Consider the following 23,030-nt stretch of genomic DNA (forward strand, 5'->3'; position numbering starts at 1 on the left):
ACATGTTACAAAATATTCATAGCAGCTCTTTTTGTGCTGGCAGAGTTGGAAATTGAAGGCATGACCATCAGTTGGGGATGGCTGAACAGCTTATGGTATATATCAATGTTATGGAATAATATTGCTCTATAAGAAGCCATAAATGGTTGGACTCCAGAGAAGCATGGAATGAATTACAGGAACTGATGCTAAGTGAAGGAAGCAGAACCAAAAGAACATTATACACATTAACAACAACATTGTGAGTTGATCAACCTTGATAGATGTAACCCATCTGAAAAGTACAGAGAGCAAGGGCAAACCTGGAAAACTGGTTTTGTATTATATTATCACTATTCAGAGGAAGCAAAACAAAATAAAACAAAAGAAAAACTCTTCAGAATCTGAATGAATGTTACATTCCCTTTATTAAAAAAATCTGTTATGTATTTCTTTTCTCTCTCCTGGTTTTCTTTTTCCCCCTTGATCCTATTTCCTCATACAGAAAATGACTAATTTGTAAACATGTTAAACAAAGAAAAATGAGTATGACTCTTCTAAAATTCAAATCAACCAACCAGAAAGGGAGTGCAACTGAGCAAATAGTACAATTAATCAAGTGGAAAAGTAAAAACACATACTAACTGAAGAAAATTAATTCCTAAAAATTAAAATTGGACAAATAGAAACTAAGGAATCTATGGATACCAAGATTCCCCAACAAAATCAAGACTGAAAAAATTGAAGAAAATATAAAGTCCCTTTTCAGGAAAACAAACCACCTAGAAAATAGATCCAGGAGAGATAATAAATGAATTATTGATCCACCAGAAATCCTGGATCAAAAAAAGAACCTAGAAAATAGCTTTCAGAAAGTTATCAGGGACAAGTATCCCAATATACTAGATCAAGAAGATAAAATACTCCTTGAAAATGACAAAGAATAATAATTACTATAAGGTTTTATGCCTATTCCTGGTCAAAGGTTGATGTTTCTTATCTATTGGGAGGAATGGAATGTGTCTCCTTTAGACTTAAGGAAGCAAATCTTGTCTTGCCCTCTTTAATCCCCTAATAATTTGAAAGGAAAATCTTGTCTTGCCCTCCTCAAAGGAAGAAGGAATTCAGTCCACCTTTAAATATCAAAAAACAAGTACTCACCCAGCCCTCCTGGTACTTTGTCTCAAAAAATATTATTTCTCTCCAGGAAAATAGTATGGTAGAAGGATGCTTCTCTGAGATTAAATGACCAAATGGTCTCCAGTTAAGTTTTAGGTTTTGTCTACTCTTGCTATGTATATTCTGTTTCCTCTTCCCTTGTTGCTGTATAAATTTTCTCATCTCCTTTAGCTCCTGGGAGATCCTTTTTTAGATAGCCACCATTACCTATTGGTGTGGGTAAAATCCTAGAGAATAAAACTTCGTGAATATTCTACTTTTGTTATTTTTGTTGTTATGTTATTTTGACTCTATGTTTTTAAGGTTCTTAATTTTAGGTAAACAAAAAAATACACAGAACAGCTTCAGAAAGAGATCCCAGAAAAATACTTTAAGGACTATCATAGCCAAATTCCAGGATTCACAAAGGAAGGAGAAATGCAAGCAACCAACAAGAAATAACTTAAATGCCAAGGAAGGACAATCAGAATTACCCAGGACTTAGCAGCTTCAACATTAAAGAAACAGAAGACCTGGAACACATTATTTCAGAGGGCAAGGGATCTTGGAATACACCAATAATTTACTACCCTGGAAAATTCAGCACATTCTGTCAGAGGAAAAGACAGATGTTCATTGAAATAGGGGGACTTCCAAAATTTCCTGATAAAAAGGCCAGAACTGAACAGAGAATTTTATCTTTAATTGAAAGCTTCAAGAGATGCATAAAAAGGTAAATGAAAAGGGAAAATGTTATCAATGAGTCATCATTATACATACTTAGTCCAGAATGATTAAAATGACTTTTATTATTTCATTTTGCAAAGAAGGACCTCCTCTCTTAAGGAAAGGGGGCCCCAAATTATGATAATCCTGAGTCTTATATGCAGTTTGAAAGACTTGTTCCTCCCCCTTCATGCCATTCACTGGCCAGGGTCATAGTTATAATTATTATATCATATCATATCATATCATATTACATCACAACTTATCTTATCTCATCTCATATTATATGTATTAAACTAATTATATTAATTATATTAATGTTATATTATATTATATTATATTATATTATATTACATTACATTATATTAATTATATTATATTATATTTATATTATATTATATTATATTATATTATATTATATTATATTATATTATATTATATTATATTATATTATTATGTCTCTCTCTGTCTCCTAAACAAATTTCACCTAGTATTTTTTAATTCACTCCTGTCCTCTAAGTGCTTGCTACCTCTCCAGGAGGAACAAAAGGTTTTAATCTGTCCATAATACATTCTGAGCAGGTTTAATATCCCAGGTTTTTTTGTGAATTTTTTTTCCACTATTCAAAAAAAATGTTGTCAGTCTTAAATTAGCAACACCAAACCCGTGAACTATAGATTTTAAATAGGATAGCTAGGTGGTCCAATAGATGATTACTGGCCTTGGGGTAAGGAGGATGGAAGTTTGAATCCAGTCTCAGATATTTGCTACTTACTACTTGGGTGGCCTCACTTCCAGAACCATCTCTAGTCATCCTGATTCATCTCTGCATTCTTAAGTTACCTTGAACAGGAGGCCAAACCTAGTTATAGCAAATACTTCCATGCCTCATATAATTTTTTTGTTTTTGTTTTTTACAAAGTAATGGAGTTAAGTGATTTACTCAAGGTCACACACAGCTAGGTAATTTTTAAGTGTCTGAGGCCATATTTGAGCTCAGGTCCTCCTGACTCCAGGACCATTGCTCTATCCATTGCACTACCTAGCTAGCTTTTACATGTTTCACATTTTAAAACTATTATTTCAGTATGCTAATACACAGTTAGGTTTTACAAATTGAGAGCTATGGTGTGAACATTTGACTTTGACTCCATTTCTTATCAACAGCACAGAGCTTAATTGAGCTCCAATCTAGATTTCCCAGTCCCAGTGACAGTCCATAAGTTTACCTTTGAGTTATCAGTTCCCATATTTTTCCCCCATTTATTTTAAAACAAAAGTTAGAAAATTCCCAATCAACCCATTACTGACAATTACTAAGTAACCCATCAAAATTCTTTTGCACTTTCCCAGGTTTAGATCCAGTTGACTCCAGGGAGGGGCTCTCCATCAGCTTAAGCGCTTAGACACCTGTGCAGGGTCCAGTTGGAGCTCAGAGGATGGGGAATTGAACTGGGCTACCAGGTGATTCTCTGGAAAGTCTGCCCCACCCCCACCAGGCCCTCAACCCAGGGAAAAGGGACCCTGCATTCCCTCAGGCAGTCACTGGGCTAAAGAAGGTGAGAAGAACTTAATCAAGGGTACAAATAGTAGCAGTGAGAACAGGAGCTCACTGAAGCTGGGGCTTGGACTGGCAACTCCTCCCCTGCTAAGGTCCCTGAGAGTGCCCTATGCATGGAGGGATCCAGAGAAAGAATTGTGGAATTGTGGAGTTTGAACAAAGACCAAACACTATTAACTTTAATTAAAAAAAAAAAATTCTTATCTTATTATGCAATTTTGGTATCGCTTATAAGTTTATTTCTTTTCCTAAGGATAAGATTTCTTTCTCATCACATTCAATTTACAGCAATGAATACCATGGAAACAATGTAAAGACTAACAGACTGTCTTCTGTGGGGTTGGGGGTGGGGAGAAAGCAACATTGAGGGGAAAATTCATAAAACTCGAAATAAATAAAATCTTTCTAAAAAACTGAGGATGATCATATAAAATGAGGTGGTCCTCAAAAACTAAAGAAAGACTCCATTTGTCTTCTGAGGTCAGGGGAGAGAGACAGACAGAAATACAGAAACAGAGGGAAAAAGGGGAGAGGGGGAGAGAGAGAGAGAGAGAGAGAGAGAGAGAGAGAGAGAGAGAGAGATTCAGAGACAGAGAGACAGAGATAGAGAGACACAGAGGCAGAGAAATAGGGATTAAGACTGCCCAGAGCCCAGACTGCAAATCAGAAGAGGAAATAAACCCGATTTCCAATAAATAATTTAAGAAACATCAATATACTCCCAAAGAAAAATTCTCCAAGTACTAGAAGGATTTACAATTGAATTCTACCAATTTAAGGAACAATTCATTCCTATTCTACACAAACTATTGAAAAACCAGGATAAGAAGTTCTGCCAAATTCCTTTTATGCCACCAACATCTTGTTGATACTTAAAACAAGAACCAAAACAGAAAAAGAAAATTATAGACCCAATCTCCCTAATGAATATTGACACAAAAATCTTAAGCAAAATTTTAGCAATAAGACTACAGCAAATTATTACTAGAATAATGTACCACGATCAGGTAGAATTTATTCCATGTAGACAGGGATGGTTCAATATTAAGAAAATACTCAACATAATTTATACATCAATAGCAAAACCAAGAGAAATCAAATGATTATCTCAATAGATAGTGAAAAAGCCTTTGATAAACTACAACATCCCTAAACAACTTCATAGAATTTAGGAATAAAGTTTTCCTAAAAAAATAAATAGTATCTATCAAAAACCATGAACAAATATTATTTGTAATGGGAATAAACTTGGAACATTTCCAATAAAATCAGGCATGAAACTAGGATGTCCATTATCACCATTACTATTCAATATAGTATTAGAAATGCTAGCTGTAGCAATAAAAGGAAAAAAACAAATTGAAGGGATCAGAATTGTCATTAAGGAAACAAAGCTTTTACTCTTTGAAGATGATATGATGATATATATATATATACATTTGAACCCAGGAAAATCTTCTAAAAAACACTTTCAAATATAACAAATTCAGCAAAGATGCAGGCTACTGGCTGACCCACTTGGAGTTACTAAGCCTAGTCGGAAAGGCTTCTAGCAATTTCAACATCAAAGGTCTGTGAACCAACCCCTCTCCCAACACAAGATCCTGGGAAAATGTAGAAAGTTCAGTAGAAAGAGGGGTCTATTGGAAGTGACCTTGAAGTGGAGCCAAGTTGGAAGCATGGGAGCAGCCTTTCTGAAGATCTTTCTCAAAAATATTCCCAAAACCTTAAAATTATGGCCCTAACTTAACTTTTGAGAGACAGACCCCACAGAGAGATCTAGGGATGCAATTCTCCAGTCCAATGTAGCCTGGAAAATTGTAAGTGAACTCTATTCCATGGGGATAGAGAGGGCAGCAGCACAACCAGGATTATCACATCAGAGTGAAGGCATTCCTATCTTCCTGGGACAGCCCGCTGGGTATGTAGGTGCCTGGGTCTTGGGGAGCCTGGCAGCAGAAACAGTTTCCTGGCCTGGCAACCCAGGGAACACCAAACACAACTTTGAAGATCAGCAGAGAAACCTCTACTAAAGCAAGTGGGAGCCAGCATGTCCCTCAGTGAAGCCTAGATCCCAAGAAAAGGAAGCAGGTGCACAAAACAGTCTAACAGCGAGCTACCTGGCAGCTGTAACCAGAGTGCTCAGGTCACAGAAGGTAAGGGGGTAGGGGAAGTCGGCGGAGGTCCCTCCTCTGGCCCAGGACTCTTGTGCTTTTTCCATATTCAGACCCGGGTCTCATTCTGGGAGACCAGAGCACAGGCAGGAGAGCATTCATAGTCTCACATACTGAAGTCCTTGCAGGGGTGTCCCAATAATACTCAAAAGCTTAGGAAGCATCCCAAACCAGACATAGGCTGGGGAAATGATTAAACAAAAAAAAGCAACCTGACCATAGTCAAAAAATAGCTTTTGCAATGGTATGGAAGGGAGGAAGTGAGGAGGAAGGAAGGAGCTTTATCTTCATTGGAAGCAGTTCGGAGAGGAAACATAGAAATCTAGAAGGAAAAAATTGAGAAAGAGGAATGGGAGAAGGGGACCAGGAAGATGGGAGGGGAGAAGATTTGATGGCCTGTCCAGGATCATGGGGAGGGGTGGGTGCTGGGTCTCTGGTGTGAGATATAGGCTTGGGGCCTCTTGTCTTCAGAGCTGGTGCTCTGTCCACTGTGTCATTTGGCTGTTCCACAGCACACTTTTGATGAAGGACAGAGTGACAGAGTGAAAGGAGAGGGAAAATATAATAATTGGTAGTGGGGAGAAATGTATGGAGGGAATTACAATCAGCAACATCAAATGTGGAAGTAACTTATCTTATGGACATGATGAAGAATGTGATCCACCACAGAGACAGAGCTGATAGTATCAGAATACAGACTGAAGCACATTATTTTTTTTTCTCTTTCACTTTACTTCTGAGAATTTTTTATTTTTGTGGAGGGAAGGGGATTATGTTTACTCTAATTTAGTAATGTATAAATAAATAGAAAAGGTAAATTAGTAAAAAAGTCAAAGGGAAGGAAAGGGCAAAAGAGGTAAGCAATGATAGAGATTACTCTTAAAAAATAAAACTGGAAACTTTTGCAAAATAAAGAAAAATACAATATTAAAAAAAAGGTATCCTTGAAGATAAGGATCCTTATTCATAGAGAGAGAACTAAAGCTTCAGAGGAAAATATAGAATAATCTGCAGCCCAGAAAGACTTCTTAGAAGAGATCAGGAAGAAGCTTAAAAAACAATTGGGAAAACTGGGAAAAGAAATGCAAGAGAAAATTGACACTTTCTAAGAGAAAATTATCATCTTGCAAGAAGAAAATGAAAATACCATTGGACAAGTGCAAAAAGAAAATAATTCTCTCAAAACCACCATTAAGCAAATGGAGAACTCCTTCAAAAATGGAATTGACCATTTGCAAAAGGAATTGTTCAAAGGTAAATTAAAAATAATTTTCTATAAAAAAAAAGATTGGAATCTGTGAAAACTAATATCTTCAGGAGACAGCAAGAATCTGATAAACAAACCCAAAGACATGAGAAAATAGAAGAAAATGTAAAATACCTTATCTACAAAACAATTGACCTGGAGAATAGATCCAGAAGAGACAAATAAGGATCATTGAGAAGAAAAAAATAATAGCCTGATCTCCAAGAAACATCAAGGAATATTATAAAGGAGAAAATCCTTTTTAGACTCTCTCTCTCTCTGGGTAATCAGCACTGGGGAAGATCTGCCTCTCACACCTGGGCCTGGGGCTGTTTCTATGTTTGTGCTGGAGAAAGTCAGGCCCTCCCACAGGAATAACTGGGGACTTATCTGGAAACAGAATTGCTCCCAGCACAGATTTTCCAGTCCAATTGAACTGGCTGGAGAGGTGTCTAGATAGCCAGGCTGTGGCTCTACAGTCTGTCTGCTATGCACATGGCAAAAGCTTCCAATGCTGGGGTTCTCTTGTCCCCAGCCCCACAATGCTGCCCTCTTCCTGGATTCTATGCTCTGGGCAAACCAACATTCATCCTCCCTGTCTAACTAACCTTGCTGGAAGAAGTTTCTTTCTGTTCTGCTGTGGGTTCCGTGTGTCCAAAATCTGTTAAAGAAGCTTGATTCATGTCAAATCTGAGGGAAATCCAGGAGAGCTTAAAACAATGTATGGCTTCTATCTCTATTATCTGGCTAGAAGTCTTTTTATAAAAACATATACATATTTATTTAAGGCAATGGGTTGAAGTGACTTGCCCAAGGACACACTTCTATACATTTATTAAGTGTCTGAGGTCACATTTGAATTCAGGTCCTCCTGATTCTAGGGCCAGTGCTCTATCCACTGCACCTCTTAGTTACCATCAGAAGTCTTTAAAGAAAACCTTCTAAGCCTAATAGTTCTAAATTGTATTGATGCAAGTCTTAGGGATGTTTTAAAATTGTTTCTTCAATGCATTCCTCCCCTTATAGGCTCAATTTCATTAGATTTAAAAATATTATCTAAAATAAATATTTAAAATTGAATTTATATTTAATGAGGAAAATGAAAATACTAAAAAAAATTTAAAAATACTTTTTTTCCCGTAATTTCTTTTCCTCAGTCTAAATAGAAAGTAAACTCCATGAGACATCAAGATAAATACAGCATAGTCAAATGAATGAAAAAATAAAAGAATTTATGAAATAACTCATTGGAAAAAGAATAGACATTGAACCAGCTTGATGGGCACCAGGAAGCTAAAATAAAAAAATGGATAGACAACATTAATCAATGTATTATAATAAAAGACTGCTCTGGTGTCTTAGATCCAGTGACTATAACTGAAACTGAGTGTATTACAATAATTGAGGCAAGTGAGATCAAATAACTTGCTATGGCACTATGACTAAAGTGTATCAGTTGCTGAACCTAATTTAGATTTTTATAACTCATATAAAACTTCAACCAAAATTAAATCAGTTATTATTTTAATTTGTTTTTAATGGAAGACTAGTTTATAGAAATATTATTGGGAAGATGAGATGGAAAAATTATAAATGAGTATATTTGAGAAAAAAACACGGTATTTATTATAAGTGTTCCAAAATTATCTATCAATTAGCATGAAACAAGGTTTAGCATAATCAAATTTTAAAGGTCCAAATGAACTGGAAAAGTAAGTTTTGATAGTGGTATTATAAGAAACAAATTGTTGAGTACAGAAATGTGCAAGAGAGATTCCAGTTCTTACAATCTAGGTCTTCTTTCTTTCAATTTGATACTCTATCATTTTCTTTCTAAAATCACATTTCTCAACCTGTTCCACTTTTTCTCTGTCCTTTATTCATGAAACCACAAATTTAGAGGTCTAAATGGCACAAAACCTAGAGGTACTAAATCTCAAGTAACTTATTTTATTATTGACAAAACAAATATTAAGAAAATTTAAACCATTTTCCCAAGTCACACAAGAAATTAAAGGAAAGATTACACTTGACTTCCAGCATTATTTCCATTATGGTGCAAAAGTTCCTCTCTTATCTTATAAACTATGAAACAATACAGGATATTATTTTAGTATATTTGTTATAGTATTTGAAATAATATTTAAAAGCTATAATTCATATTATTCAGGTAAAATTGAAAAAACATTTTCAAAGGCAAAACAAAATGCAATGGATTGCAAAGTAAAAGAAAATTCTATTGAAATACAGTTATTAAAATATTGTTTAAAATTCCATGGACTCCTGAATCTGAATTTTGATTTTATTATTATAATAAGTCAGTTTCAATTCATCCAGTTAGGGTGAAATGTCATTAAAAAATAGAAATATATACATACATATGTACACACACATAGATATGTTTGAGCATATTATATGTCACCTATAGTCACTCAGGTGCTCCATAGCTTCTTCATGGCATTTTTGACTTCTGCATTCCTTAGGGTATAGATCAAAGGATTGAGGAAGGGTGTTATAATGGTATAAAAAACAGACACCAGCTTATCAAGAGGGAAGGTAGTTGGCGGCCGAGTGTACATGAATATGCAGGGACCAAAGAATATGATGACAACAATGATGTGGGAACTACAGGTGGAGAGGGCTTTGCGCTTTCCCTCTGCACTGTGATTTTTCAGAGAATGCAGTATAATTGTGTAGGATATCATCAGCAAAACAAAACTAACTGAACATATGGCTCCACTATTGGAAACCACCAAGAGGTTTAGTACATAAGTGTCCATGCATCCTAGTCTCAACAAAGGTTGCAAATCACAGAAATAATGATCAATAACATTGGGACCACAGAAGGGCACAGTCAAGATTAGTATTATCTGCGCAATGGAATGTAGAAATGACCCTACCCATGCCAATAGAATCAGAATCTTACACACCCTCCGGTTCATGATGACAGGATAGTGAAGGGGCTTACAGATGGCCACATAGCGGTCATAGGCCATTACAATGAGGACCAATATTTCCATGCAGCCAAAGAAATGCAAGGCAAATAGCTGGATCATGCACTCATCAAAGGAAATGGTGTTCTTTTGAGAGATGCTGTCCACAATCAATTTAGGAGCTGTGGTTGTAGAGAAACAAGAATCGGCAATGGATAAATAAGTTAAGAAAAAGTACATAGGGGAAGCAAGTGCGGGACTGGTATTGATTGTCACAATAATTAATAGATTCCCCAACATAGTGGCAGTGTAAAACCCCAAGAAAATGGCAAATATTATTTTATGCATCTGTGGGTCCTGTGTCAATCCAAGTAGAATGAACTCAGTCACATTGTTCCTCATCTCTAGGACTTGTGGAAAGGACACAGATGAGAACTATTTAAAACAAAAGAATAAAGAAGAATTAATATAGAAGAATTTGGGAGATTGACAAAATATAAATACTGCTTGAATATCTATAATTTATCTTTTGTTATTTCTATATCCAAACTCTTAGACAGCAAAGCTTAGAATAGAAAGTTCACTCATAATCTGTTCTAATCCATCTAACATATTTTTTGTTCATGGTTTTTGTCTGTGTATATGAGAGAAAGAGCTATTATCAATCTTTTCTCTAAGCAGTGATACATATATGGAAATGTTTCATACTTATAGGAAGACACTGATGTATATTTATGTGGGTTGAAATCAATGCTATTGGATGACATTTTTAGTTCACAGTTCTATTCAATAATTTTATTTTACCTTTTCATTTTGCATGCTTGGTGTTATTTAAAAGTCAAATTCTAACTATGCCTACCCTTTTTCTAGAGATAATATTTTGGGGTAGAATTGCTACAATATCCCAAAATACATACTAATCTGACAGAAACATTAAAGACCTAGATTGTTCTGATTTAGTAGTTCCTTTTCTAGAATATCAGATTTTGAAGGGAATTCTTGAAATGTCTTGACCACTCTTACCTGAAAAGAAATAAACTTAGCATCTTCCCTTATATATATTCTTCCAGTCTATAATTGAATATAATCAATAAGAAAGAAAAAATTTCGACTTCTCTTTTACTTCAGAGAATTGTATTTAGATTTTTTTTCCTGCTATAAGGTTTATATTTACTTTTTTAATAAACTACAAAAATGTTTCTAATTCTCTCTCCTGAGATCAAATATAGCAAAATCTGATCTCTTTGTTATATCACTGAAAGCCCTATTAATAATGGATAATGACTATCATATTCCTTTTGTTCTCTATTTTTTATGACTTCATATTTAGAAGCTGACCCTCCTAGTTTCTCTTCTCTGAGTATGTTATGGATCATCAATGTCTTCCTCTCAATTTGGAACTCAAACTTAGAACATAATCCTTATGTGAATCAACAAGGGGAGATTTCATTGGAATTATCACTTCTCTTGTTCTAAATACCAGAAACCTATTCCAAGCTCTCATCATAATGTTTTGTGCCAGTTCAGATTGTGACTCCTATTTTAGCAGATAGTTTAATACATCATTGATTAAGTTCTAGTAGAGATATAAAAAGTTGTCAAGTTCAATGCCTTCCTTTTGCAGAGAAGGAAATTAAAATCCAGTGAAACAAGTTTGTTTACCCAAAATTATCCAAAAATATTTGTTTTGATCACTACTCAGCTTGATATTAATTTTTGAATGGCTATGGATTCTTTGTATTGTATTGTTCCTATTGAATGGTTCATGCAAAATATAGGATAAATGCATATCAACTAAATGATATGTTGTCATAACATATAGTGCTAGAATGTAAAAGTTGATTCATATCCTGTTATCCAATATATTAGTTGTCCCATCATTTTAAAAATCTCAGTTTAACGTCAATGACTTTACACAAGTAATTTAATTTTGAACATGGAAAAGTGATATAACTAATGGTTACAATTGTTATATGATCTTCATCAAATTATATGGTGTAGGTGTTTCAAGTTTGTAAATTCCAGTTTTATTGTTGAGGCAGAGAAAGCTAAAAGAGGTTACATGAGTTATTTTCTTTTTAGGTTTTTGCAAGGCAATGGGGTTAAGTGAATTGGTCAAGGCCACACAAGTAATTATTAAGTACCTGAGGCCGAATTTGAACTCAGAAACTCCTGGCTTTGGGCTGGTGCTCTATCCACTGTGCCACCTAGCTCCCCCGGTTACGTGATTTATTGAAGACCACAAATATAGCAATTATCAGAGGAAAGAAATAAATGTTATTCTTTCCTCCTCACTCCATGTCTTCTACTACTTCCACTCCATTACAATGCCTCCAAGGACTTGGACAGACCCTAGGTAATTCACTGAAATATTTCTAACCTCAAAAGTTGGTCTGAAATCAACTTATTCATTAATTAATATTACTTGAATCAATGTTCTACATACTTTTATTTTTTTTTCAAATTTTAAACATGGAGATAATATTTATGTTACTCTTCCAATGATCTCGCGTATCTTTGAAAATATTTTTTTACCCAAAGAACTACATGAAATTTGTATGTAATATTTTATTCAAGAGATAATTAAAGTCTTGGAAAGCTCTGAAACTACACTGGCAATATAAACATAATGTTTACTGAAATGGGAAAATATGTTAGGAGAGAAATGAGGTAGGTAGGAATGTAAAGAGAGGAGAGCAAAAGACAAGAGAGAAGAGGAGTAGAGTAAAGGGAGAATGTAGATACAGGACACATATAAACATAACATACCCGTATATATATGTGTGTGTGTGTGTATATATATATATATATATATATATATATATATGCAACTCTAGTATCCAATTTATGATATTTAATGAGATAAATTAAATAATACATTTAAATCACTGTGAAAATTATGTTATGGTAACAGTCAGGATTGCAAAGTAGTTAGGACCTTCCCTAAGTTCTTCCAGCTTCCCTCAGAATGAACTTTAAATGAAGCCTCTAATGAAAAGGGGATTGTAGCCCACTTCAGGCCAGTTGTGGGCCTGGAGTGCAGTACCTAAAGCCCCTGATTTCTGGCTTGACAGGCCAGCTGTATGGCACGTCAGCAGTGAGAGACCAGCTCCAGTGCAGAAGGCATATTGCAAGCTCTGGAAATCGAGCACAGCTGGCATGACTAGGTTGTGCAATCCTAATGCAAGAAACAAGCTTCAAACACTTGAGGCCCCAGAAAAAAAAGTTAGTGAAGAGGCCCCTGGTCACCAAGATAAGAAGCATAGGACCCAGAAGAACTCAACTTTAAAAGTCACCAACTGTGCCAAAGATGAGTGAAAAAACAGAAAAATAAACCCCTGACTATAATAAACTACAATGGCAACCGAAAATATAAAAATGCTAACTCAGTAGAGAAAACAAATGTTAAAATTCCTTTGTGCAAAGTATCAAAGGGGATTATTAATTCATTTGAAGTTCAAAAAAGCTCCTTGGAAGAACTCAGAAAGAATTTTTAAAAATCAAGTACAACAGATAGAAGAAAATTGTGGCATAAGTAATGAGTAGTACACAGGGGAGCTATTTTAAAAAGAGGCAACAGCTTGACTGAAGAAAACAATTCCTTTAAAAATAGAATTGGAAAAATGGAAAAGAAAATACAAAAGCTGACTGAAAAAATAATTCCTTTAAAATTATAACTTAGCAAGTGCAAGCTAATGATTCTATGAGACATCAAGAATTAGTCAAACAAAATTTTTAAAAAATTGAAAAATTATGTATAAAATACCTCATTGGATAAACAACTGATCTGGGAAAGAGATGTAAAAGAGAAAAAAAACTTAAGAATTATTAGATGGGGACAGCTAGGTGGTGCAGTGGACAGAGTACCAGCTCTGGAGTCAGAAGGACCTGAGGTCAAATTCGGCCTCAGGCAATTAATCATTACCTAGCTGTGCAAACTTGGGCAAGTCACTTACCCCCATTGCCTTGCAAATACCCCCAAAAAAGAGGAAAAAAAAAGAATTATTGGATGACGTGGAGGCTATGATCAAAAAATGAAGCTGTACAAGTTCTTTCCAGTAATCATTAAAGAAAACTGCCCTGATGTTCTAGAATCAGGAGATTAATTATTCTCTTGAAAAAATCCACTAATAACTTCATGAATGAGATTCCAAAATGAAAACTCCAAGGAATATTTGATCTACATTCCAGAATTATCAGATGAATGAGAAAATGCTATCAGTAGCCAGAAAGAATTCAAATATCAAGGAATCACAGTCAGGATTACACAGCACTCAACATCTTTAGCATTAAAAGATTGAATGACTTTGAATATGATTTTCTGGGGAGAAAATGAGTTTGAATTATAACTAAGAATCATTACCTAGCAAAACTAAAAAGGAAAGATGGACATTAAGCAAAACAGGTGACTTTAAAACTTTCCTGATGAAATGACCAAAGCTGTACAGAAAACTTTTTCTTCAATAATAAGACTCCATAGATAAAGAAACAAGTAAATAGGAAAGAAAAGAAAAAGGTCATTCAATAATATTAAATTATTTACATTCATCCACAGGGAGGTGTTAATTTTAACTATTACAAACTATATCTCTATTAGAAGCATTATACTTAGAGATATGATGTTATAAGTAATTAAGCCATGAGGAAAAATAAAAAAGATTGTGCTAGGAAAAGTGGAAAAGGGGGGAGACAGCATATGGTAAATTAAATCATATGAAGAGGGACAAAGGATATGTTGCTTTTGAGGGTAAAATGGAGAGAGTATACTGTGACTATCACTCTCCTTTAATTTGTCTCATGTAAGAAATAACATATAACTCAGTTGGGTTTAGAAATTTATCTTATCCTACTGGAATTTAGAAAAAAATTGTGAGTGGGTTGGCATGTTCGAAAAATCTGATGACTTGCATAAACTGATGAATGAATTGAACATAACCAGGAAGACATTATACACATTAGTCACAACCTTGTGTGATATTCAACTATGATGAACTTAGTTCCTCTCAGTTATTCAGTGATCAAGTACAATTCTAAAAGACTGTGATGGAAAATGCTATCCACATCCAAAGAACATCCACAGAGTAGGAATGCAGTGTGCAACAGGTTATTTTTACTTAATAAAATTTGTTTTATGTTTTTTAAGGTTTTCCTTTTTCCCCCTTGGTTCTGAGTCTTCTTTTGCAATGTGACTAATATGGAAATATGTTAAAGATGATATTACATGTATAATATATATCAGCTTACTTGCGGTCATGGACGGGGTGGGAGAAGAAAGTGAGGTAGAAAGATGTGGAACTAAAAAGCTTACAGAAAGTTGATTGTGGAAAACTATCTTCACATATAATTGGAAAAAATAAAATAAAATAGCATCCAAAAAAATAAGAAAAAAACTACATACAAAAGTCAAATATCAGACTGGTCTTGATAGTCACAAAAATTCATAGGTTTCCCAACAGAATGGTAGTGTAGAATCCCACGAAAATGTCAGATGTTACTTTCTTCTTCTCTTGTCCTATGTCAATCTAAGCAGAATGAATCCATTTAAATACTTACTCATATGTAGGATTCAAGAGGAATGAGATAGGTGAGAACTAATTAATATAGCAAAAAATAAAGAATAATCAATAAAGGATTTTAGAAATATCCAAAAAAAGGAAATGAAAAGGAAAACATGAAAAGTGTTTCATGATCTGATGATCTATGTCTATCATACTTTATTAGCTAAATGGAATCAAGAATTGAGTTCAAATACAGTCTCAGACATTAATCAGGTATATGATTCTGAGAAACTTACTTAAATTCCCTCAATATCAGCTATTTTATCTGTAAAATGGTAATAACAATAGTACCTATCTATCAGGATCATTGTGAGGACAAAATCAAGACATATAAAATAACATGAAAATCTAAAAGTACTGTACAAATGTTATTATGATTATTAGTAGTATTACTATTATTACTTTGTTGGACATAAAATAGGGAAATTGTATAATGATAAACTTATAGACTAGGTTCTTCTCAATAATATAGAGACTTGGGACAGTTCCCAAAGACTAGTGAGGGAAATTTTATCTGTATCCTGAGAAATAATTATGGAATGTGACTGCAAAGTAAAGCATATTAATTTCAAATTTTAATTTTGTTCATTTTTATTTCTTTTCCCCTTTTTCTTCTGATTCTTCTTTTATTTCATACTAATATTGAAATATGATTAATATGATAGTACATATATCAAAAAAATAAACGATATCATTATTCATTTAAGTCATTTCCCGTTCAAACAGTTTCTGGAGGCAGGAGTTATAATAACTGGCAACTAAGTTGTCAAACTGGAAAGTTAAAAAAAGTATGAGGAGATGATTTTGGTATAGAATACTTTTCCCTTTATTTTAATTACAAAATGACAAAAGTTTTGCTTGAGTCATAAGATCATATAGTAAGTATCAGACAGTAACTTAGAGGTCACCTAAACCAAACTACTCATTTTATAAATTAAAACAAAAGGACAAGAAAAAAGAGTTTCTACCAGAAGTTACCTCAATTAGCTACGTTGGGCTTCCAACATATTGTTTTACTCCAATATCACTTTGGCAGCGCGGGAAATTTCAGCGTCTCATGTAATCATATAATTTCTTCCATTGTATGTTAAAGAGAAAAAAAAGGAAAATAGTATTTGTTAAGCATCAACAAGAGTAAGTTATTGTACCATTTGGTCAACACAAAAATCCTAGAAGACTGTTGTTAGTCTTATCCCCAATTTATAGTCATGGAAACCAATAGAAACATTTTTGTGATTTTGTGATTTTCACAGGGATAAACAGCCAATAAGAACCATCGACTTCTTTGGAATTTCAGTCTTCCTTATTTCAGGCTCATAATTTCCTCTACTGTGTCATCTAGTTAGCTGCTTATCAAAGAATCACAGTTGTCCTTTAAATAACACTTTAAGAAATACACAGTTTTGAGAAATAAAGTAGTTATCCGTACTTATATGCATGTGTAGATAGAAAATTAACAAAAAGATTTTGGCATTTTCATTATTTTGCAAAAAAACAAAAAATAAAATAGCCCATAAATTAACTGAAGAACATGTTAAAATTTGGCACTGAAATATTTGTTTTGCATGGTTATCACAAATAAGAAGGTTGTGCTATGAGATTTCATAAACAAACCTCAGGCTGTGAGGCACTACATTTCACTTGAATAATAAAAGGTGAACATATTTTACTCACTGTTTTATAACCATAAATCTATATACTAAATAGGAACCAATGTTATTGTTTCAAAAATATTTGGGAATGATAAAAGAAAGGTAAATGCATGCCCCAAATAAATTTTTGATTGATGAGCCAGAGAGGTATTTTGAGCCACTATTATATGTTCAACAAACTAATAATAGTAATAATAATAATAATTTTTGAATGGTGCTTTTAGGTTTTTCAAGGTATTTTAGATGTCTTTTCATTTTCCCTTCACAACAGTGCTGAAAGATACATACTATTATTACCACTGTTTTACAGCTTAAAGAAAATGATATTGAGAGAAGTTGTTTGTTTTTCCAGACTCACATACCTGGTTAGTGTCTGAGATTGTATTTGACCTCAGTTCTTCTTGATTCCATCTCCAACTTTCTGACTAATTCAACATCTAATTACCAAACTATGAGCAAACCTAAAACTACTATATCTGCACAGTGCAAGTCATGGAGAAATCACTTCTCTTTTTCTATATTTGTTTTCATTCGTTTCTCTTCTCTTTCCATTTCCTTCTATTTTCTCCCCTTTGTTTTTGAGTTTCTTCTTCTTCTTCTCAATGTACCCTCTTACATTCCCTTAAATGCAGTAGATATTATTTTTTCAAGAATATATTATCTAAATACATCCACATTATAAATAAAGGACAAGTAAAAGGGACAGTTTGATAATCAATAAATGATGCAGTATTGTGGATTATTAAACTCGCAGAGAACTACCTCACTGATATACCTGACAATGTGGGAAAAGGGGGAGGCATGCTGTAAGAACTTCCTAGAGGAACAAAAATTAGTTCATTTTAGCAGAATTCTAATCATAATTTAACATTACTTTCAGTATTCCCTTTTGTCTCTCTGTCTGTCTCTATTTCTTTGTTTCACTGTAACTTTCTCTCTCTCTCTCTCTCTCTCCCCCTCTCTCTCTTTGGCCCCCTCCCCATCACCCCATCATTTCAAATAAAGAATTAATTTCTACATAATAGGTGATTGGAGATATGCTTTTGAAAGTGAAGTTGCAATTTTTTAATTCAATCAACAATATTTTAAGAAGAAAAGTAAATGTCTAAAGAAGAAAGTCATTAAAATTTAGGGATATATGAAAGACATGGTAACTGCTACCACTTATCTGCGACAGGGATTTCATCAGAGGACCCCAAGTATATCTTTGCATTAAGTTAGAGGTTAGAGTGAGTGTATCACACACTAAACTTCAGACTCTATAGCCAAACAATAGCTCCTATTAAAAGACAATCAAATTAGTCCCATTGATTTATTGGCACTTGTATACTACATATATACTACGTAGACATGTCCTACTCTTGCTCACACCATGTTCTATTCAACCAAAATTCTGTTGCAGACAATACCTGTGTCTATGAATGTTATATGTAACAATTATTATTTAATCTGATAGACAAAAAATAATAGAAACTTTAAATGAAATTGAAATTAAAGTTATGACAAATTGATTTTTGCTCTCCTTTAGCTGTTGATTCATTTCAACATTACTGATCAACTTCTAAAGATAATTGGTCCCTCCTGGGAAACCAGGGAAATTTAAATTCTTCAATGTTTTTTTCAATAATGTTTTTAAATACTTAATATGGAAATTTTAATAATTTTTGGAAAACATTTTACACTATAAAACCCTTTTGTCTGCTTTAAGTACAAACTTAAAATCATGATTGAATGATTTTATGAATGATATCGTTTCTCAGAAACTATTTCCTTATCTGTGAAATGAGGTTTTCAGACCAGAGTACCTCCAGTTTTCTTTCTAGCTATGAAATGCTATGAATTTCCAATAAGCAATGAATGCAAAGTGACACTAAACTTTGTCATTGCCTTTAGCTGTTAACTTCTACTTGGGGATGATGTAAGACCTGGATGAAGGTCACATAAAAATTGAGGGAAAATATTTCATGAGATTTATTATTTGATAAAGGAAGAATAAATATTTCTTGATTCCTAGATTTCAGTCTTGTGTTTTGATACTAATTATTTTCTAAAACTAAGTATCTGTTGTTTTATCCATATGATAAATCATCTTAATGCCTCCTGTTGGTATATAATTTTAAATAAACAAGTAAATAAAACCATCAAAGTAAAAACTTGCAAGAAACTTAGAGAATGTTGATTAGATAAAAACTAGCAATGTTGCTAATTGCATTTGAACCAAGTCAAAAAATCCCTACCTTTCTCAGATCTACTTTAACCATTTAAAGTCTCATTCCTTTATTTTCCATTACTTGATTTTTTTCTCCTTTTTATTAAAAATCACAGAACTTGGAAGCTTTTATTATTCTCTTGAATATTTGTTTGTATTTACTTTAAAAATGTGGAGTTTCATGATATTTTAAAAAACGTGACTTTGGAATATTTTCTTGTTTCAGGAAAACAAAATAAAAGCAATGAAGGTTTTGATTTTTGATTGATTTTCTTTGCCTTCTGCTTCTGTGGTCTTTTGAAAAATGAACGATTTCAACCTATGTTAAATTGATTAGCCATATTATAATATTATTTTGATAATTGACAATATTATATTTTTATTAAAAAAGACATAGAATGAAAGAGAGCAATCTGACTTGTTACTCTATTCTTTCTCAATAGTATTAATTTTAAGGATGTTAACTTTCTGTATACTTAACATTCATGTTTTCTGGTTGAAAGAGCACTGGAACAGTGAGGAACTCTAGGAACCCTATCTTTATAACTAATGCATTGTCTAATAGCCATAAGTTGCTTTCCCTTTCAAAATGCTTAAAAATTTTTTAACAAATTATTTAATCTTTGTATGAAACAGAAATAAAAATGAATTGTCTATCTTGTAAGTCTTATGGAAAGCCAGATAATGTAATGTAGAGAATGTTGTCATATATTTATATGCAGGGGAAATTAAATAGATATAGGAAGAAAATGAACAAAAATCTGATTTATCTTCTCTTTTTCCTGCTTCTAACATCCAGGATCACAAAACTTCAGGGCTCCTTTCCTTCATTTGGTGCCTAAGAATCCTCAACTCCTTTAGGTTGGTGTTAAAAGACTTCAGAATGTGATGCTGATTTTTATTGAAAACTATACCCAATGTCTGGTCTTCAAATTATGTTTCCACGCAGAGTGTTTTGTAGAGAGGTAAACTTACCTGAAAGAGAGTGATGGGACCTGGGATATAGAACAGACCATGGTGGTTGCTCTGTAGCTAGAGTTTTTGACGTGGAATCAGGAACTCATGAATTCTAAATCCATCTATGACAATTTTTGGCTATGTGACTTTGAAAATTTACTTAACCTTAGTCTGTTCAGCAGCATAATGGACATAATAGCAGCAACTAGCTCACAGTTATTTTGAAGATCTAATGAGGTAACATGCAAAGTGCTCTATGACCCTTAAAGCACATTGAAATATTATTTAATGAGAATTGGTAAATTGATAGAAGACCTGAGTAAATGAATGAAAGAACAATTAATGTGAGTTAAAGAATTGAAAAGAGAAAAATCAGAGTAAGAATAAAAAAAAGGAATGGATAATCTTCATTGTTACATCATCTTATCCTGTGTCTTTTCCGCACCAACCAAGATATGAGTGCTAAATTCACAGTTAAACATTAGATTATCTTCTCCAATACCTCACTTTCCATATGGGGATATTTAGTCATACAAAAGCTGAGTGAATCAGTCAAGGTCATAACAGAGGTTAAGAGGTTAACCAGTTTCCTATTATTTCAACTTTTTCTTTCACCATTCTTTGAATAATCACGTCTTGGCGACCAGACAGTCCTTAGCTTATAATTATACACCATGTCTTTTTTTTCCCCTTCCCTTAAGGATTAAACATAAGATGGTCAAAGCCAGAAAATCTTTGGAATGCAAATTGATTTTCTTCATCTTTCTTCACTGGACCCTGAAAACCTCTTGGTGTATTTATAACTTAGCATCCTTAAGTTTTCCGGAGGCCTCTGCAAAGGCAGCATTTATAAACCAAATTTCATGTCCCTTTATCTTTTTGGAAGATCTAGAATTCCACGAAGGGCAATGGAGATAGTGATAGAAACAGGTTATTCACAACTTGATGTGGAAAATTGTACCACCAAGATCATAAAGTTCAAATTGATCTTCTTAGTTATTTACCTTAATATCTGTCCTCTTTGTTCATCTTTTTCATCTTTCATTTCTGACCTCAAGTAGGAACTAACTTAAAAATATCATTTTTCATCTTCTGTTCTTTGAAAAAAAATTAATTTAATAAGCATTTGTTAAGGCCCCATACTGTTCTAAGCACTGTGATATGCACTGCAACATCCAAATGGGCTTGTTCAACATCAACTAAAATTACACTTTGATGAAGTGGCAAGATATTTGCCTTTGGATTAAGAAAGATCAGTGTTCATTTCCCGTTTCTATTACATACTAATTAAAGATCTTAGGAGTCTAAGTCACTTATTGCCTTAGTTCTAGAAGAAATTCTTGAAGATTATAAATTACAGAAAAATTTATAGTCTGTACTGTACCAGGAAATATTCTAGAAATGAAGTTCTCTTGTCCTATAACATCCTTTTCCCAATCCACCCGTGCTTTCAAAAAGAGAGAAAAACTTTTAAAATTAGTGACATCTTTTAACAAGTTTATAATATTCCTTGGATTATCACCCCATTATATTTCTTTCCTGAAGACATAGAAGAGATACAAGATGAGTTACTTACCTTTAACAAAAATTAAGTGGAAAATTCTTCAAATTTTAAAAAGAAAATTTCAGGTACAATATAGATCAGTGCTCTGCTTAATCTGATCTATATTCTGATCCACAGTGAAGCTTTAAAGGACAACACCTTTTTGAGTTACATAAATACTTATAGAAATTGCATTAAAATTCAGAAACCTAGAGAAGTGACTCAGTCACCGGGGAAATAAAGGTCAATCACTGTGGAATGGTTGGCACCTTTAGTTCATTTGACTTTGGTCAGTGAAAGAACAAACTTCTCTAGCCAATTAGTGCCAGTATCCTCCAGTGCCAGGCTTTGGGAGTAAGAGAATTAGCAGTTAAATGAATTGTATAGCAATGTGCTTTTTCCTGCCTTCTATGAATGCTGAAAATAACTTAATTTATGATGTTGTTTTAAGTTTTACAGATGTCTTGAAAGGTCTCTTTTGAATAGCCCAAAGGTGTTCAGATATACATTTTATGTAATTTAATTAAAGCATAACACATTTATTAAAAACTCTGTGTTCCAGGTAATATATTGTACCAATGAAACCATAAGTATTATTTAACTTCCTATTTGTCCAATACCATATTTTTTATTATTTATTCCATAGAATTCTGTTCTTTTCATTTCTGTATCTGCTGTTTCTCATTCAATGTTAAATAACTATAGTGAAAATGGAAAACCTTGCTTTAACAATAATATTGAGAAAATTTGTATTTTATCCCCATTACAAATATATTTACTTTTGCTTTTAGAAAAATGATATATTTCATTTTATAAATGTCCACATTGATTCTATACATTCTACTCTTTTTTTTTTAGATTTGTTTCAAGGCAATGGTGTTAAGTGGCTTGCCCGAGGCCACATGGCTAGGTAATTATTAATTGTCTGAGGTCAGATTTGAACTCAGGCACTCCTGACTCCAAGGCCAGTGCTATATTCACTGCAGCACCTAGCCATCCACATTCTACTTTTATAACAAGAATGTGCTTTGCATTTTGCCAAAGATTTTAAAAATATTTCTATTGATATAATCATATATTTGCTGTTTATTTCAAAGTGATATGGACAATTATAATTAAGCATTTTCTAAATACTGGATCATTCCTTCAGACACTGTATAAATCACATCCATTTCTAATGTAAGATCTTGGTGCCTAATTGTTATAATCTACTTGCAAGAACTTTATTAAAAATTTTGGCATCAATATTCATTAAGTCTTTAAGTTTCTCTATTTCTTCTATCCCTGGTTTAGTTATAAAATTCTGATTTGTATTACAGAAGAAATTTTGTAG

At 33.3% G+C, this 23,030-nt stretch overlaps 1 protein-coding gene across 1 annotated transcript; it reads right to left on the reverse strand.

Annotated features, from left to right (window-relative positions):
• Positions 1–3,653: 3,653 nt before the first annotated feature.
• On the reverse strand, positions 3,654–10,186 carry LOC141517010 (olfactory receptor 4C11-like). Its single transcript, XM_074227950.1, has 2 exons — positions 9,286–10,186; positions 3,654–3,673 (listed from the first exon to the last, which is right to left on the reverse strand). The coding sequence occupies exons 1-2, from the start codon at positions 10,178–10,180 to the stop codon at positions 3,654–3,656; spliced, it is 915 nt and encodes a 304-aa protein (XP_074084051.1). The 5' UTR covers positions 10,181–10,186.
• Positions 10,187–23,030: the final 12,844 nt, after the last annotated feature.

The sequence above is a fragment of the Macrotis lagotis genome, chromosome 3, assembly GCF_037893015.1.
Source record: "Macrotis lagotis isolate mMagLag1 chromosome 3, bilby.v1.9.chrom.fasta, whole genome shotgun sequence".
Taxonomy (NCBI): domain Eukaryota; kingdom Metazoa; phylum Chordata; class Mammalia; order Peramelemorphia; family Peramelidae; genus Macrotis; species Macrotis lagotis.

Excerpts from the sequence above, each read along its gene's own strand:
- LOC141517010 (XM_074227950.1), bottom strand. The coding sequence starts at position 10,180 with ATGAGGAACAATGTGACTGAGTTCATTCTACTTGGATTGACACAGGAC. Across the intron at positions 3,674-9,285 it reads TGCCATGAAGAAGCTATGGA|GAAAAGAAATAAACTTATAA; the intron begins GCACCTGAGTGA and ends TCTTATCCTTAG.